The sequence below is a fragment of the Mauremys reevesii genome, linkage group 1, assembly GCF_016161935.1.
Source record: "Mauremys reevesii isolate NIE-2019 linkage group 1, ASM1616193v1, whole genome shotgun sequence".
Taxonomy (NCBI): Eukaryota; Metazoa; Chordata; order Testudines; family Geoemydidae; genus Mauremys; species Mauremys reevesii.
Window position 1 is genome coordinate 49,509,141 of NC_052623.1, and position 16,825 is coordinate 49,525,965.

The 16,825-nt window shown below is 47.0% G+C and overlaps 1 protein-coding gene and 1 long non-coding RNA gene across 4 annotated transcripts in view; one reads left to right on the forward strand and one right to left on the reverse strand.

Annotated features, from left to right (window-relative positions):
- The window catches only part of LOC120402300, a 134,039-nt gene that overhangs the window by 11,337 nt on the left and 105,877 nt on the right, over positions 1 to 16,825 (forward strand). For all 3 annotated transcript variants that reach the window (XR_005597128.1, XR_005597126.1, XR_005597124.1), the window contains exon 3: positions 14,554 to 14,707. This is a non-coding gene — a long non-coding RNA (uncharacterized LOC120402300). The remainder of the gene's footprint in view (positions 1 to 14,553; positions 14,708 to 16,825) is intronic.
- Positions 1,040 to 16,825, reverse strand: part of USP12 (ubiquitin specific peptidase 12) — a 112,067-nt gene continuing 96,281 nt past the window's right edge. The window contains exon 9 of the mRNA XM_039532795.1: positions 1,040 to 2,031. Coding sequence (XP_039388729.1) covers positions 2,005 to 2,031 — 27 coding nt within the window. The 3' untranslated portion in view covers positions 1,040 to 2,004. The remainder of the gene's footprint in view (positions 2,032 to 16,825) is intronic.

The window sequence follows — 16,825 nt, forward strand, 5'->3', positions numbered from 1 at the left end:
CCAGAAGAGGAGGGATCTGAGGTAACAAGTCTTGCATGGCCCCAGCAGGCTCTAAGTAACGACAGCTAAAGCCCAGCACTTAGATTTCAGAGACGCCTTTAGCAAATGTTCTATTTGTTATCCTGTTGATCAATGCATAAGAGAACATTATAAAAAAGGAGTCCCAGTTAATGCACAAATACTGTCAGCTAAACATTTCTGGGGTCAGGGGATGATGATGCATCTGAAAAGGAGAAATGGCTCTTGGACTTTTGCATAGAAGTGTTTGGCTCTTAAGAGGAACAGCAGTAATGTATTAAAGTGTTGCAGTACAAGGGAGATTTCAACTTCTATTAGCAAAGTATACTGCACAAATATAGTTTCTTAATTATAGTAAGTATAATTAGCAACTCTGACAGCCTCAGAAGACCCGAGGAAAGGGTCTGTGTAGCTCAAAAGCTTGTCTCTTTCACCAATAGAAGTTGGTCCAATAAAAGATATTACCTCACCTATCTTGTCTCTCAAAAACCCCAGAAAGTCAGAGTTGTTGGATGAGCTGTTCATAACATTAACCAACCTTCCCCCATGCAAAATTGCTAAATGCACAAATACTATGTCACAACAAGAAACCTTAAGGATCAAAGCAGAGCAATGAATGAGTGCAATATAAAGAATGGCACATTCACTGATGGAGAATATGTATTAAATGGTGAAAGCAGCAAAGAGTCCTGTGGCACCTTATTGACTAACAGACGTATTGGAGCATGAGCTTTCATAGGTGAATACCCACTTCGTCGGATGCATCTTTGCTGCTTTTACAGATCCAGACTAACATGGCTACCCCTCTGATATTAAATGGTGGTATCAGTGGCACCTGCTGCACACCAATGGAATAGCAGAAAAACAGGCATAAGCTTTTATCCCATTTCTACATTTCTACAAAAACAATTTACAACATAAATAATGGAATCAAAACAACTAGACAGAAATGCAACAACTTTTTGTATGTATTCGTATATATTTAGGCCAAATTCAAACAGGAGTGCAACTCATCTGACCAGTGGAGCTATTGGCATGCATGCTTCATTCAGGGATGACAGACAACTGTCTAAATTCATGGCAGCTTTTCTTCTGAACTGATTTAACATCTGAGATTTATAATAATCCTAGCACCATGGGATTGGGTTATTCAGAACTCTGTTCTGGAAATCATTCCCCACCTTGCTGTAGTAAAGCCCAAATTTGTCATTCTTCAGAGGGGGTCTTTGTAAGCCAATTGTTTTCTCAGAGACTTTCCCTTTGCTGGAAAGAATTTCCAAAATTGAGATTGGATAGTGCAGTGAGAGTGATTTGATATCTATATCCTATCAATGATAGTTATCAAGAACATGTTTTCTCCCAAAGTCTTCAGTGAGAAAAAAAATTCCATTTCTTTTGATGCATTTTGATGTGATTTTTTTTAATAAAGTGGCATTAATATTAGGATAGTCCATTGCTGGGGCATCTTGGCACATGAACACAAGTTAACTGTACAGATTGCCCACACCAGAGAGCACAAAAGTCTCCTCAATTTGATAGGCTTCCCATTATTTCTGGAAGATTTGAGCAGTCCTCTCTCTCTCTAAAAATAAAACTAGCTGGGATATTGAAAGCTTAGAAATGAGGATTATAAACATTTACCACATATGGCTAAAACCAGTGTTTTGGTAGCTCACATTCTCAATTTTGGAAATTCAGCCCTTATGGGAGACAGCACATTATTCATTGAAGCATAAAATTATCAAGTCACTGTATTTATGTTTAGATTCTTCTAGATGGTCCCTATTGTATTCCACTAAGGATTATATGCATGTGTCAGGCATCCAGAGTCAGAGCTTTTGAAGGTAGTAGCATCCGTTGGTCCATGCATGCTCCTTTGTCTTGCCTCATAGTTTCGTCCAAGGTGATAAAGGCTGGGTCGGACCAACAGTGTCCTCAGTTCCTTCTCACCACCCCATGGTCTGAGTCGGAGCCTCTTCATTTCTCTCATCTCTTGTGATGCACATCTACAGACTGAGAAAAAAAGACTTTTATTCCTGTACATAGTTCATTTTTGTAGTCATTTTAGTGTAAGCAGTGGTTTTTAGGATTTTGAGGACTTTGGGGTGTTGTTTTCACCGGTCAACCACCTTCCCACTACCCAGGCCTGGATATTGGATTATGCCGAAGATGCCAGGGTTCAAGATCTGTGTTTCCTGCCCTCACAATTTCTTGGTCAGTGACAACCACTAACACTGCCTTTACTGCTTGGAGGACACACATGTCACATCTAGGTGCAGTATCTGTCTCTCCTTTGCTGCCTGTACAAGGGAAGACTGGGCTCTCTGCCTCAAGCAGCACATCATGGAGGTTGCCATGAGGCTACAGTCGGATTCAGACTGGGGAATCAACCTCCCACTCCCCATATATCGGCTTCAGCAATCTACGAACATGTGTCCTTCCACAGATCTCCAGTCTAGTTCTGCTAGTACCAGTGCTATGGACCACGTATTGGGGCCTAGCTCTGAGGCAAGGAAGCATACATGTAAGTATGGCAGTAAGTCTTCCTCCAAGAAGGACACTGCACTATCCACGAGTTCCAGCCATGGAGAGGCGGTGAGTTCCAAGGCTAACAAGCATGACAAGAAACTGCACAGACCGTTGGTCCCATCCACCAAACCTCATACTTCTTCCAGATTGGCACCGTCGAGATCCAGGGAATCTTCAGTTCCATGGCAGTCCCCCACTCTGACTCTGGTTCCAGATGAAATGTGTGTCCCACTGGAGACTTGGATCAGCCCCTGAATGGCATGAACTGTTTGCTTTAGCTGAAGAGAGGTCTTCTTGCCCTCCAGTGCCATCGCTTCGTCAGAGTGTGCATGCTCACGATGGACTTGCCTCCTTTGGGCCACGTTCCCGCCCGCTCCTGAGAGCCTTCTATAGTTCCATCAGTTCCAACAGCACTGCCATTTGAACCAGCTTCTGATTTCTCAGATTCGAAGATTTGGACAGGGATCAAGGCCCACCCCTCCCATACCTCCAGTGAGTACCCCAATTCCCCATTGGCTCCATGGCAGTATCTGCCATTTACCCAGCATCGGGGCCCTTGGTACCCGGCTCCATGGGGCCCTCCTAAACGTCCGATGGAACCACTGGGATAGCTGTACTGGGGTTCATGGCTGCAGTACCCACTGTCAGAACCTTCTCACTCTGCCCATGAGGGATCTCTTTTCTCTCCTTCGCCAACTGTCATTCAGCAGGCGTTCGGATACGCTATTAGATGTCACACCACTGAACCCGACTCCAATGGTACCGCTGGATCTGTAGTGATTCTCCTCTTCTTCCCTGGATGCCCCAGTGTCTTCAACTCCTCCCTCACCCCCAGATGACTTCTGACAATTTCAGGAACTGCTTCATAGGGTGGCCAGGGCCCTCAACATCCCACTGGAGGAAGTGCAAGATAAACAGCACCAACTGCTCTACATCTTATACATTTTGGTACAAGCCAGGGTGGCCTTACCAATAGATGAGGTCATCATTCAACCAGCTGGGACTGTTCGGCACACTCTGGCCACCTGCAAACCTACCCCCCAAAGTGGTGGGAAAGTGGTACTATGTGCCTCTGAAGGGATCTGAGTTTCTTTTCTCCAACCCTCCACCCAACTCTCTTGTTATTCAAGCAGCAATTGAACGGGCCTCACCAACAGCACCCACACTCCACCCTGGCAGATAAGGAGGGCAAAGCGCCTGGACTTTTTGGACTGCGAGGTCTTTTCCTCTGCCAGCCTGCAATTTTGTATTTCAAACTACATGGCTCCATTTGTGAAATATAATTTCTTTACCTACACTAACAAGCTCCCCCCCAGCAGGATCAGGCCCAATTCCAGGCTATCCTAGAGAAAAGGAAATTGGTGTCAAGGACAAAGCTTCAGGCCGTGGTTGACACAGCAGACACCTCTTCGCATACAATGGCTACAGGGTCATCATGTGCAGAGAGTCCTGTTTACATTCCTCTGGCTTTCTGAAGGAAGTCCAGACCACCATAGAAGATCTTTCCTTCGACGGGTAAATCAGAAGACTGATGACTCCCTTCACTCCCTCAAGTACTCTAGAGCCACCCTCTGGTGGCTGGGCATCTACACACTGTCGCCCAAGCACAAACTCTATTGTCCACCTTAGACCCAGCGGATGAAAACTCCCCAATTATTCCAACCATGGTCCTATGAGCTCCCTCACAAACAGCAGAGGACCCAGCGACCCTGTGCCTCCAGTTCATTGTCAACACAATCTTCTGCATCTCACACTCAATCATCTCAGAAGTGCTATTTCTGAATACACTCAGAGCTTCCAATCACCATTACTCATGCTGTGCTCCTGGCCCACTCCCTTCAGCGGTTACCTAGCAGTCTTCTTGCCAGCTTGGAGTGCGATAACAATGTACAAGTGTGTCCTTGATGTCATTGGACATGGTTATACGATTGAGTTCAAAATGCTACCTGGTCCACATCCCCCGCTTCAGGGATCACTCTCACAACAGTATCCTCATGCTAGAAGTGGACTTCCTACTGCTCAGGGGAGAGAGAGAACCTGTTCCCAGGGAGCAGGATTCTATTCCACTTATTTCCTAGTCCCCAAGAAGAAACACGGGGTGGCAACTGATCTAGACCTCTGTCGTCTCGACCGTTTCTTCTGCATGGTCACTCTGGCAGTCATCATTCCTTCCCTAGAAAGAGGCATGTAGTTTATGGCTCTCAGTATGCAGGGCACTTACTTTCATGTGAACATCCACCCTGACAACAGACATTTCCTGAGATTCACGACAGATCATCACATTCAGTACAGGGTTCTTCCGTTCGCACTCACCACTGCTCCTCGTGTATTCACCAAAGTTTTTTCGGTTGTGGCAGCCCACCTCTGCCATCGAGGGATCCTTATATTTCCTTATCTCGACAATTGACTGCTGGTGACACAATCAAGAAGGGAAGCTCAAGCCTCAAACTTCCATGCTGCTCATTCTCCTCTCAGCCCTGGGAGTGAGTGTAAACATCAAAAAATTGACTTTGGACTTCATGAAATCCGTAGAGTTCATTGGGGCACATATAAATGTGGTCTCGGCTTGTGCATACCTGCCGGGGGACAGGTTCCAGACCCTTGAGGACCTAATTTCCAGGGTGGCGTCCAATCCTTCTATCCTGGCCAGAACCTACCTTTGTCTTCTTGGGCACTTGGCGGCTTGCACTTACATGACTGTATTTGCTTATCTGAAGTTTCACTGCCTACAGCTATGGCTCCAGAGGGTCTATTCCCTTATGTACCATACCATGGCCCTTCTCCTCACTCTTCCCCATGAGGTTCTCTCCTCCCTTGAGTGATGCACAGATCCAGCTTGGGTGTGCACCAGGATACCGTGCCTCCTGTCTTTACCTTCCATGACAATTATCACGGACGCATTGCTTATCGGATGGGGGGTCCATATGGGTGAGCACACGACTCTCACGTTCCTGCCACAAGTCCTGCACAAGTTCAGGCAGGGTTGAGCTATGGTTATTCTGATTGCCCCCTTCTGGCCTTGACAGTTTTGGTTTCCCATGCTCTCCTGGAACTGCTCACACAACACGGCAGACAGATCCGGCATCCCAATCTGACTCTTCACCTCAGAGCTTGGTTTTTGGATGAGCATCTTTGTTAAAGTTCTTCAACAGTGCAGGACATTCTCTTGAGCAGCCAGGAGTCCATGAGATGCTCCTATGGGGCCAAGTGGAAGCGTTTCACTTCTTGGTCCCAGCACAGGAGTCTTGCCCCTGAGGATGTGGACATCCCTCTTATTCTGGACTATCTCCTCTCTCTGAAGATGCCTGGCCTCACTCTCAGCTCCATCAAAGTGCACATGGCTGCTATCAGTGCCTTCCACCCTCCAGAGGAGGGGTACTTTGTCTTTACTCATCCACTGTGTCATAAACAGTTAGTTAAGGGTTAAGGTCTCTTTTACCTGTAAAGGGTTAACAAGCAGTACCTGAGGAACACCTGACTGGAGGACCAATCAGGGACAAGATAATTTCAAATCTCTGTGGAGGGAAGTTTTTTTTCTGTGTTCCTTGTTTTGAGTTGAGTCTCCCTTGTAAGCTAGGGGAGTCCAGACATCTTAATCAAGTCCTCCCAGGTTTCTGCAGTATTTTTCATCTATTCAGTCTAGTGAGTATTAGAAAGGCGTACTAGTATTACAAGTTTATTTCTACATTTGCAATTGTGTGTTTTGCTGAAGGAATCTCTTTATTTCTATTGCTGTTACTTTGCTTTTACTGAGAAAGAAAGGGGGAGGGGGAATTCTCTCCAGGTTTATAGGTTAGACTCTGTGTATTGTTCCATCCTGGTATTACAGAGATAGTGTACTTTCTTTTTGTTCTTTTTAATAAATGCTTTTCTTTTCTTTGGACTTGGTTAATTCCTTCTCTTGTGGAAATTCAGGGGAAGGGGAGGAGGGAAGAGTGAGTTCCTCCTGGGTTTGATTCATGGAGTTGAATTGGTGTGTATCTCTCTGGAGTAGGCTAGGAGAGGGCGGGGGGAAGTGGGCTGCTTCCCTTTGTGTTGAGATTCAGGGAGATTGAATCTGTGTTCCCCAGGGAGAGTTTTGGGGGAACAGGCAGTGTGTTATCCACTTTAAACGTAACTGGTGGCAGCAGGACCAGATCTAGACTAGGATTAGTTTAGAGGAGCTCATGCAGGTCCCCATCTTGGAACCCAAAAGCTCCAAGTGGGGGAGAAAACCTATGACATGGTGAGCAGCGGTGATGGATTTTTCTGAACCAGAGAGCCATTGAGAGCTATTCTCTTCTCCTAAAGCAGGAATGCAGGTTAGGAGGGAGAAATACCCCGAAGGCAAACAGACAAGGTTTTTCTAACAAGGGATTGTTAGGAGGAGTTTTCAGCTAGGCCGGCTGAAGGGAATAAGGGTTTTCTAGCACGGCTTTTGTTAGAAGAGACCTCTACTGAGAGATACTTAGAATTTGCAAGAGGCACTTGCTAGACCGGTTTGTTTAGTGCTGTGAAGAGGAGGGGGACATTTTTTTTCTCTTTCTCAGTCTAAAGCACAGTTGGTAGCTGTGAACCAGCTACATCAGCATAACACCAAATGCAAATACAGAGTTTTTGTTTATTTTCTATTCAGTCTATCCGGGAATAGAAAGGGGTAGGAATTGGGGGAAGCAAACAACCCAATTCCCTGACTGCAGATTGGTGTGGCCAGCACCAGAAGGCACAAACATGAGTGGCAGTGACACAGTTGACAAACTGGAACTTGCTTGGTTGCAAATAGACCTAGTTAGAGCAGAATTGGCCAGAGAAGAAGCTGCTCACAAGAGGGAGCTGGAGAAACAAGAGGCTGACCACAGAGCCAAAGAGGCTGAGCACAGGAGACAAATGGAGTTAAAAGACAAAGAACTGGAATTAGCAAGGGCTAACGCAATTGTTCCAGCCCTACCCAACAACCCTTCTCCAGGCACTGTTCCCCATCCCAAGATATTTCCCACCTACAGGGCAGGTGATGACACTGAAGCCTTCTTGGAAAATTTTGAAAGAACCTGCCATGGGTACAGCATCCCTGAAGACCAGTACATGATAGAGCTGAGGCCATGGCTCAGTGGACCCTTAGCAGAAGTGGCAGCTGAAATGCCTAAGGAAAACATGAACAATTATAACCTGTTTCAAACAAAGGCCAGAATCAGGATGGGGCTAACACCTGAACATGCCCGTCGGTGGTTCAGAGCCCTAAAATGGAAACCAGATGGGTCATTCCCCAGACACGCCTACTACATTAGGAAGAATTGGAATGCCTGGATGTCAGGACTAAAGATTCAATCTCTAGAAGACCTGGCCCACCTGATGCAAATGGAACAGTTCTTAGATGGTGTTCCTGAGGAAATAGAACGGTACATCCTAAATAAAAAGCCCAAAGATGTAACAGAGGCAGGGGAAATAGGGGGCGAATGGATGGACCTAGCAGAAAAGAAAAAAGCTACCACCCAAGGGAGCGAATCTAACAAGGGACAAACTGACAATAAATCCTACCACCGGGGGCCAATCAAGACCCCAGCTAAAACCCAAGGAAAACCTCAAACCACCTACAGTCCCACCTCACCAGTCTCCAGCAACCCACCTCGGCCCAGTGACCCGTCCAGCTGGGCGATGTTTTAAATGTAATGAACTGGGACATATAAAGGCCAAATGCCCCAAAAACACCAATCGAGTACAGTTCATTACACCATCACAACACCAAGGATCCTCAGGCCCGGATGTCTCTCAAATACCCCCGACGCGCAGGGAAACCTTGAGAGTGGGCGGGAAGAAGATTATTGCATGGAGAGACACCGCGGCAAGCGTGTCAGTTATCCACCAGTCCTTAGTGGACCCGAAATTCATCAACCCAGAGGTTAAAATCACAATTTCTCCATTCATGTCAAAATCTGTAACCTTACCTACAGCTGAATTGCCTGTCCAGTACAAGGGCTGGTCAGGAAAGTGGACTTTTGCTGTCTATGACAATTATTCCATCCCCATGCTACTGGGGGAAGACTTGGCCAACCATGTGTAGCTGGCCAAGAGGGGGGGAGTGGTCACCCGCAGCCAGGCCAAACAAGCAGGCACTCCCATCCCTGATGCTGAGCCGTCTACCAGGACCCCGTCTGTATTACCCGAGATCCAGACAGAGGTGGTGGAACCGGATCCCATGCCAACAACTACAGCAGCTATAGTACATCCAGTCCCAGAACCGGAACAGCAACCAGCGGCAAAACCATTGCCAGCACTGACCCCAGCACATCCAACTCCACCGCCAGAGGGCGCCAACGGGCCCGAACTGGCAGAAGCAGCAGACAACCCTACCCAAGAGGCTCAGCCAGAGCCTGAAATATCACCTAGTGCACCAGCGGAGAGCGGTCCACAGTCAACGGAAACGACCTCATCACCTACATTGCTTCCAGAGGGATCAAGCCCAAGTCCACAGTCTACGGAGGAACTGGTGTCTCCAGCCTCAAGGGAACAGTTCCAGACTGAGCAGGAAGCTGATGACAGCCTTCAAAAAGCATGGGCGGCGGCACGGAGCAATCCACCACCTCTCAGTTCTGCTAACCGATCCCGTTTCATTGTAGAACAAGGACTTTTATATAAGGAGATTCTTTCTGGTGGACACCAGGAAGACTGGCATCCTCAAAAACGGTTGGTAGTTCCAACTAAGTACCAGGAAAAGCTCTTAAGCTTAGCCCATGATCATCCCAGTGGCCATTCTGGGGTAAACAGGAGCAAAGACAGGTTGGGAAGGTCCTTCGACTAGGAGGGGATGGGCAAGGCCGTTGCCAATTATGTCCGGTCTTGTGAGGTATGCCAAAAGGTAGGAAAACCCCAAGACCAGGTCAAGGCCCCTCTCCAGCCACTTCCCATAATTGAGGTCCCATTTCAGCGAGTATCTGTGGATATTATGGGTCCTTTCCCAAAGAAGACCCCCAGAGGAAAGCAGTACATACTGACTTTTGTGGACTTTGCTACCAGATGGCCGGAAGCAGTAGCTCTAGGCAACACCAGGGCTAAAACTGTGTGTCAGGGCTTAACTGACATTTTTACCAGGGTAGGTTGGCCCTCCGACATTCTTACAGACTCGGGAACGAATTTCCTGTCAGGGACCATGAAAGACCTGTGGGAAGCTCATGGGGTGCATCACTTGGTTGCCACCCCGTACCACCACCAAACTAATGGCCTGGTGGAGAGGTTTAATGGAACTTTGGGGGCCATGATCCGTAAATTCGTAAATGAACACTCCAATGATTGGGATCTAGTGTTGCAGCAGTTGCTGTTTGCCTACAGGGCTGTACCACATCCCAGTTTAGGATTCTTACCATTCGAGCTTGTGTATGGCCATGAGGTTAAGGGGGCATTACATTTGGTGAAGCAACAATGGGAGGGGTTTACGCCTTCTCCAGGAACTAACATACTGGACTTTGTAAGCAACCTACAAAGCACCCTCCGACACTCTTGGGCCCTTGCTAAAGAGAACCTAAAGGATGCTCAAGCAGAGCAAAAGGTCTGGTATGATAAACATACCAGAGAGCGTTCCTTCAAGGTAGGAGACCAGGTCATGGTCTTGAAGGCGCAACAGGCCCATAAGATGGAAGCGTCCTGGGAAGGACCATTCACGGTCCAGGAGCGCCTGGGAGCTGTTAACTACCTCATAGCATTTCCTAATTCCTCCTTAAAGCCTAAAGTGTACCATGTTAACTCTCTCAAGCCCTTTTATCCCAGAGAATTGTAGGTCTGTCAGTTTACAGCCCAGGGAGGAGATGACGCTGAGTGGCCTGAAGGTGTCTACTACGAAGGACAAAGAAATGGTGGTGTGGAAGAGGTGACCCTCTCCACAACCCTGGAACGTCTACAGCGGCAACAGATCAAGGAGCTGTGCACTCACTTCAGCCCTTTGTTCTCAGCCAACCCAGGACGGACTGAGCACACGTACCACACCATTGACACAGGTACTGCTCACCCGATTAGAACCCCACCCTACCGGGTGTCACCTCATGCCCAAGTTGCTATTAAACAGGAGATTGAAAACCTGCTGGAGATGGGTATCATCCGCCCCTCTACCAGTGCATGGGCATCTCCAGTGGTTCTAGTTCCCAAACCAGATGGGGAAATACGCTTTTGCGTGGACTACCGCAAGCTTAATGCACCGATGAGCTATTGGAGAAACTGGGACGTGCCCAGTTCATCTCTACATTAGATTTAACCAAGGGGTACTGGCAAGTACCACTAGATGAACCCGCCAAAGAAAGGTCAGCATTCATCACCCACGCAGGGGTGTATGAATTTAATGTACTTCCGTTCGGACTGCGGAATGCACCCGCCACCTTCCAAAGGCTAGTAGATGGTCTACTAGCGGGATTGGGAGAATGTGCAGTTGCCTACCTAGATGATGTGGCCATTTTTTCTGATTCATGGCCCAAACACCTAGAACATCTGGAAACGGTCTTTGAGCGCATCAGGCAGGCAGGACTAACTGTTAAGGCCAAAAAGTGTCAAATAGGCCAAAACAGAGTGACCTGCCTAGGGCACCAGGTGGGTCGAGGAACCATTAACCCCCTACAGGCCAAGGTGGAGGCTATCCAAAAGTGGCCTGTCCCAAGGTCAAAGAAACAGGTCCAATCCTTCTTAGGCTTGGCCGGATATTACAGGCAATTTGTACCACACTACAGCCAAATCGCTGCCCCACGAACTGATCTAACCAGAAAAACACAGCCAAATGCAGTTAAGTGGACTGATGAGTGTCAGAAAGCCTTTACCCAGCTTAAGGCGACGCTCATGTCTGACCCTGTGTTAAGGGCCCCGGACTTTGACAAACCCTTCCTAGTGACCACAGATGCATCTGAACGTGGGGTAGGAGCAGTTCTCATGCAGGAAGGATCGGATCACAACTTCCATCCTGTCGTGTTTCTCAGCAAGAAACTGTCTGAGAGAGAAAGCCACTGGTCCATCAGTGAAAAAGAATGTTACGCCATTGTGTATGCCCTGGAAAAGCTACGCCCATATGTTTGGGGACGGCGGTTCCAGCTACAAACCGACCATGCTGCGCCAAAGTGGCTTCATACTAACAAGGGAAACAACAAGAAACTTCTCCGATGGAGCTTAGCTCTCCAAGATTTTGATTTTGAAATTCACCACATTTCAGGAGCTTCCAACAAGGTTGCTGATGCACTCTCTCGTGAAAGTTTCCCAGAATCAAATGGTTAACAACTGTTCTTGAACTGTGAAAAATCTCGTTGGTTACATACTTAGTAGTATCTGTCATAGTGCATGTGTTTTTTAATATGTTTACTTTAAAGTTTAGGAGGAAATCACCGCCAGTGTGGGTTCCCCACTGTCTGCGATTTGGGGGCCGTGTCATAAACAGTTAAGGTCTCTTTTACCTGTAAAGGGTTAACAAGCAGTACCTGAGGAACACCTGACCGGAGGACCAATCAGGGACAAGATAATTTCAAATCTCTGTGGAGGGAAGTTTTTTTTTCTGTGTTCTTTGTTTTGAGTTGAGTCTCCCTTGTAAACTAGGGGAGTCCAGACATCTTAATCAAGTCCTCCCAGGTTTCTGCAGTATTTTTCATCTATTCAGTCTAGTGAGTATTAGAAAGGCGTACTAGTATTATAAGTTTATTTCTACATTTGCAATTGTGTGTTTTGCTGAAGGAATCTCTTTATTTCTATTGCTGTTACTTTGCTTTTACTGAGAAAGAAAGGGGAAGGGGGAATTCTCTCCAGGTTTATAGGTTAGACTCTTGTGTATTGTTCCATCCTGGTATTACAGAGATAGTGTACTTTCTTTTTGTTCTTTTTAATAAATGCTTTTCTTTTCTTTGGACTTGGTTAATTCCTTCTCTTGTGGAAATTCAGGGGAAGGGGAGGGGGGAAAGAGTGAGTTCCTCCTGGGTTTGATTCATGGAGTTGAGTTGGTGTGTATCTCTCCGGAGTAGGCTAGGAAGGGGGGGGGGAGTGGGCTGCTTCCCTTTGTGTTGAGATTCAGGGAGATTGAATCTGTGTTCCCCAGGGAGAGTTTTGGGGGAACAGGCAGTGTGTTATCCACTTTAAACGTAACTGGTGGCAGCAGGACCAGATCTAGACTAGGATTAGTTTAGAGGAGCTCATGCAGGTCCCCATCTTGGAACCCAAAAGCTCCAAGTGGGGGAGAAAACCTATGACACACTGACTTCTGGGTTTTTGTATAACCCTCAGTGGAATACAGATAGGGACCACACATTTCAAAGAACTTCCAGTTATAGGTAAGTAACCTCCCCTTCCCAGGCTCTGCTTAATTTTTCTATAACTATTTTTCAGTCAAACGTATATTACTTTCCACATAGGACCCTACAATGAAGAAAGGGAGGAGGATAGAAGTTTGGAAGCTACAATTTTTCATCTAATTTCTCTTCTGTTTGGTGAATTTATGGGAAGCTTAAGTGATGTGTACATATACACCAGTGGTCCCCAACCTTTTTCGTCTGGTGGGCGCCAGACAATGAGCCACCGTGGCTGGCAGACAAACATCCGTCAAAATGCTGCCAAGAAGTGGCAACGTCAATAGGCGTCGCTGCCAAAATGCCACTGAGAAGCAGCATCATCCAGAGGCATTGCTGCCGAAATGCCGCTGGTAGTCATCATGTTGTCTGACATTACATGGACATTTTGGGATTGTATTAATGTGGGAGGAATGCATTGCAAACCAGTTCGAGTGCCCATAATTTTGAGATTAATGTGCATCCTGGCCTCCCAAAGAGATCACATGCTTTGTGCCATATGACTGCCCAGTAGGCTCCCCAGTCTAAGAAAGATGTGTCTGAGATTACGGTTGCATCAGGTGTCAGTGAAATGAAAGGGATTTCATCACACGCCTGTTCCAGGTTTGTCTCCCCTGCAAGGGAAACCATGAAATTGGTGGGAATTGTCACCTTGTCACATAGCTGAACATAATTTGTTGGGGAAGGGTCAACACGGTTTTTATAAAGGGAAATCATGCCTCACCAGTCTACTAGAATTCTTTGAAGGAGTCGACATGCAAATGGACAAGGGGGATCCAGTGGATATAGTGTACTTAGATTTTCAGAGAGCCTATGACAACGTCCCTCACCAAAGACTCTTAAGCAAAGTAACCTGTCATGGGATAAGAGGGAAGGTCCTCTCATGGATTGGTAAAATCAGAAACAAAGGGTACATCCACACTACCCGCCGGATCGGGGATAGATTTATCGCATCTTGTCTAGACATGATAAATCGATCCCCGAACGTGCTCCCATCGACTCTGGAACTCCACCAGGACGAGAGGTGGAAGCGGAGTCGACGGGGGAGCCGCGGCCGTTGATCCCACACCATGCGGACAGGAGGCAAGTCAAAATAAGATACGTTGACTTCAGGTACACTATTCCCGTAGCTGAGGTTGTGTATCTTACATCGACCCCCGCCCCCTCCCCCCAGTGTAGACCAGCCCAAAGGGTAGGAATAAATGGTCAGTTTTCAGAATGGAGAGTGGTAGTGGTGTCCCCCAGGGTTCTGTACTAGAATTGCCAACTGTCTGGTCACACAAACCAAAACACCCTTGTCCCCCCCTTCCCTGCCCCTTCTCAGAGGCCCCGCCCCACTCACTACATCCCTCCATCGCTCACTCTGCCCCACCCCCACTCACTTTCACCAGGCAGGGGGTTGGGATACGGGAAGGGGTGTAGGCTCTGGGATGGGGCCAAGGGGTTCGGTGTGGGAAGGGGCTCCGGGCTGAGCCTGGAGCAGAGGGTTGGGGTGCAGGGTGGGGTGCAAGCTCTGGGAGGGGGGTTGGCTGCTGAAGGGGTTCAGGTTAGAGGGAAGAGCTTTTACCCAAGATAGCATCAGGGGAGGAGCTCTATGTCTATGATGTCAGGGGAGGCACTAGAAAGCTAGAAGCTGATTGGCTGAGAGGAGCTGACCTTGAGAGAGCAACCAGTACATAAGGCTGACAGCTGGCAGACTGAGACTGTAGTGGGTTTTGGGGGTTTCTAAAAGAACAGGAGTAGCGAGACACCTCAGCTACCTGGGCAGCAGCAACGGACACTACATCTACAGCTTGAAGAGACTGCAGCTGTGGAAGTAACACTCCAGAGATTAGACAGGTCAGAAGGACCAAATTAGATGGTACAGAGGGAATTTGAACAGAAGTGTAAGTCTGATCGTTTCTACCTATTATTTAAGAGTGTATGGGTCTGTCTGTAAATAAAGCTGGATGCCTGCATCTTGAGTGAGATCTCCCCTACCTGTTTTGCAAACTGCTTGGCCGGCCCTTACAGGATGTTAAATGTTTAGTTTTAAGTGTTAATGTTAGTGTTAAGTAAATGTTTTATTTTAGTCCGTGAAAGTGATGATGGTTTCTCATATGTGTATATAGCGTACGTATGCCACATTGTATTAAGTAAGGGGTTAGATTGTAACAGACTAAAAGCCTTTGTGTATACGGACTCTTTATCTGCATGTTACATTGAAACTACTGCATTTTCTGTATGTATTAGCTAACTTATGCAGTCTGTCTCTTATTCTGTTGCACCACTTTAACTATACAATTCTTTAAATGTAATTCTATTGCATTTTACTGTGTTCTATATATTCTTTCTTGCTTTATTAAATACGTAACGACCTTTTAAAAATATAATTATTTTGTTTTTGAAGAATTACTGCTTGTGCGTCTATCCTTGAGTCAAAGGCTGTATCCGTGTCCTTTCAGGAGTTAGCAAGACTAACATGTTCTGGGGAGCCCTCTGTGGGTCAGAGACAAGTTCCCTGGTAACATCCTGGCAATTCCTTTAGGGCGGGCCACAACCTTGTTACCCTTTGGTTAAATTAGACAAATTTGTAGGTAACATAATTGGCATCTAAATGTTAGGGTAACGTATTTGGCATCCCTGTATTTGTGGGCTTGAGGTGCTATTTTAAACCCTGAAGCTTGAAAGCTTTATTTCAAGGTCAAAAAGGGTATAGCGCCCCTTATGGGAGAAGAGGATGACTGACACCAAGCAGTAATATTTTCTCCTCTCTCTTCTTTCCCCCCCTTTTTCTCTTTTCTGACAAATACACACATACACTCTCAATACACACAACTTCATTAAATACACATACCCGCTCGCATATCTGGCAGCTGTGTGCAGGTCCAAAAGGCAAGCAGGACCTGTCACTCAAGTGTGACCCGTGTTGTAATTCTACCCGGAATATTTTCATTACCTTGCTGGATTTGACATACACGCATGCACATCTGGCAGCCTTTAGGCATGGCTGGATTCAATGTTTGTACACATACACACCACATGTACACACATCTAGAAACCAGTTTTAAGAGCTCTAAAGGTAAGTAACATCAAAGATAATTTAAATACGTGCCTTGTTAAAGGAATTACTGCTTAAACTGATAGGGTAGGTTTACACTTACCTTCCGGGTCGACGCGGTGAGTTCGACTTCTCGGAGTTCGAACTATCGCATCTGATCTAGACGTGATAGCTTGAACTCCGGAAGCGCTGCGGTCGACTCCGGTACTCCACCACTGCAAACGGCGGTGGCGGAGTCGACGGGGGAGCTGCGGAGTTCGACCCCACCGCGTCTGGACGGGTGAGTAGGTCGAACTAGGGTACTTCGAATTCAGCTACGCTATTCACGTAGCTGAATTTGCGTACCCTAGTTCGACCCCCCTTCTTAGTGTAGACCAGGCCATAGTCTTGAGTCTTGATCCTAAAAGAATTAGGAAGCCTGGACAAAACATTTAAGGGCTGATTGAAGGGTCAGTATAATCAGTAAATAATTCTGCAATGATAAGGTAAAGGGAGAGTGTTCAAGTGATCACAGCTACGGAAGGAGAGGGTGATCATTAGAACAGTTTTGTTTTTTATTTATTTATTTTCTGCTCCTGGAGCAATCATTGGCAGATCCCAAGGGAAGGGGAACCTGACTGAAAGGGAGGCAGGTTTTGAGGTTGGGCCCCGAGGAGGAAGCCGAAGGCCTCGGAAGTCAGGCTTTATCCCATAAGCTAAGTATAGGACCTCATTGCTAAGACCACTACAGTGTAAATACCTTACACTCTCCTCCATGGCCACGTCTATACTACCCGCCGGATCGGATCGGCGGGTAGTAATCAATCCCCAAATCGACGCCCGTACTCCACCTCGGCAGGAGGAGTAAGCGGAGTCAACAGGGGAGCCGCAGTGGTCGACTTGCTGCCGTGAGGATGGCCAGGTAAGTCGAACTAAAATACTTTGACTTCAGTTGAGTATCTTAGATCGATCCTCCCCAACTAGT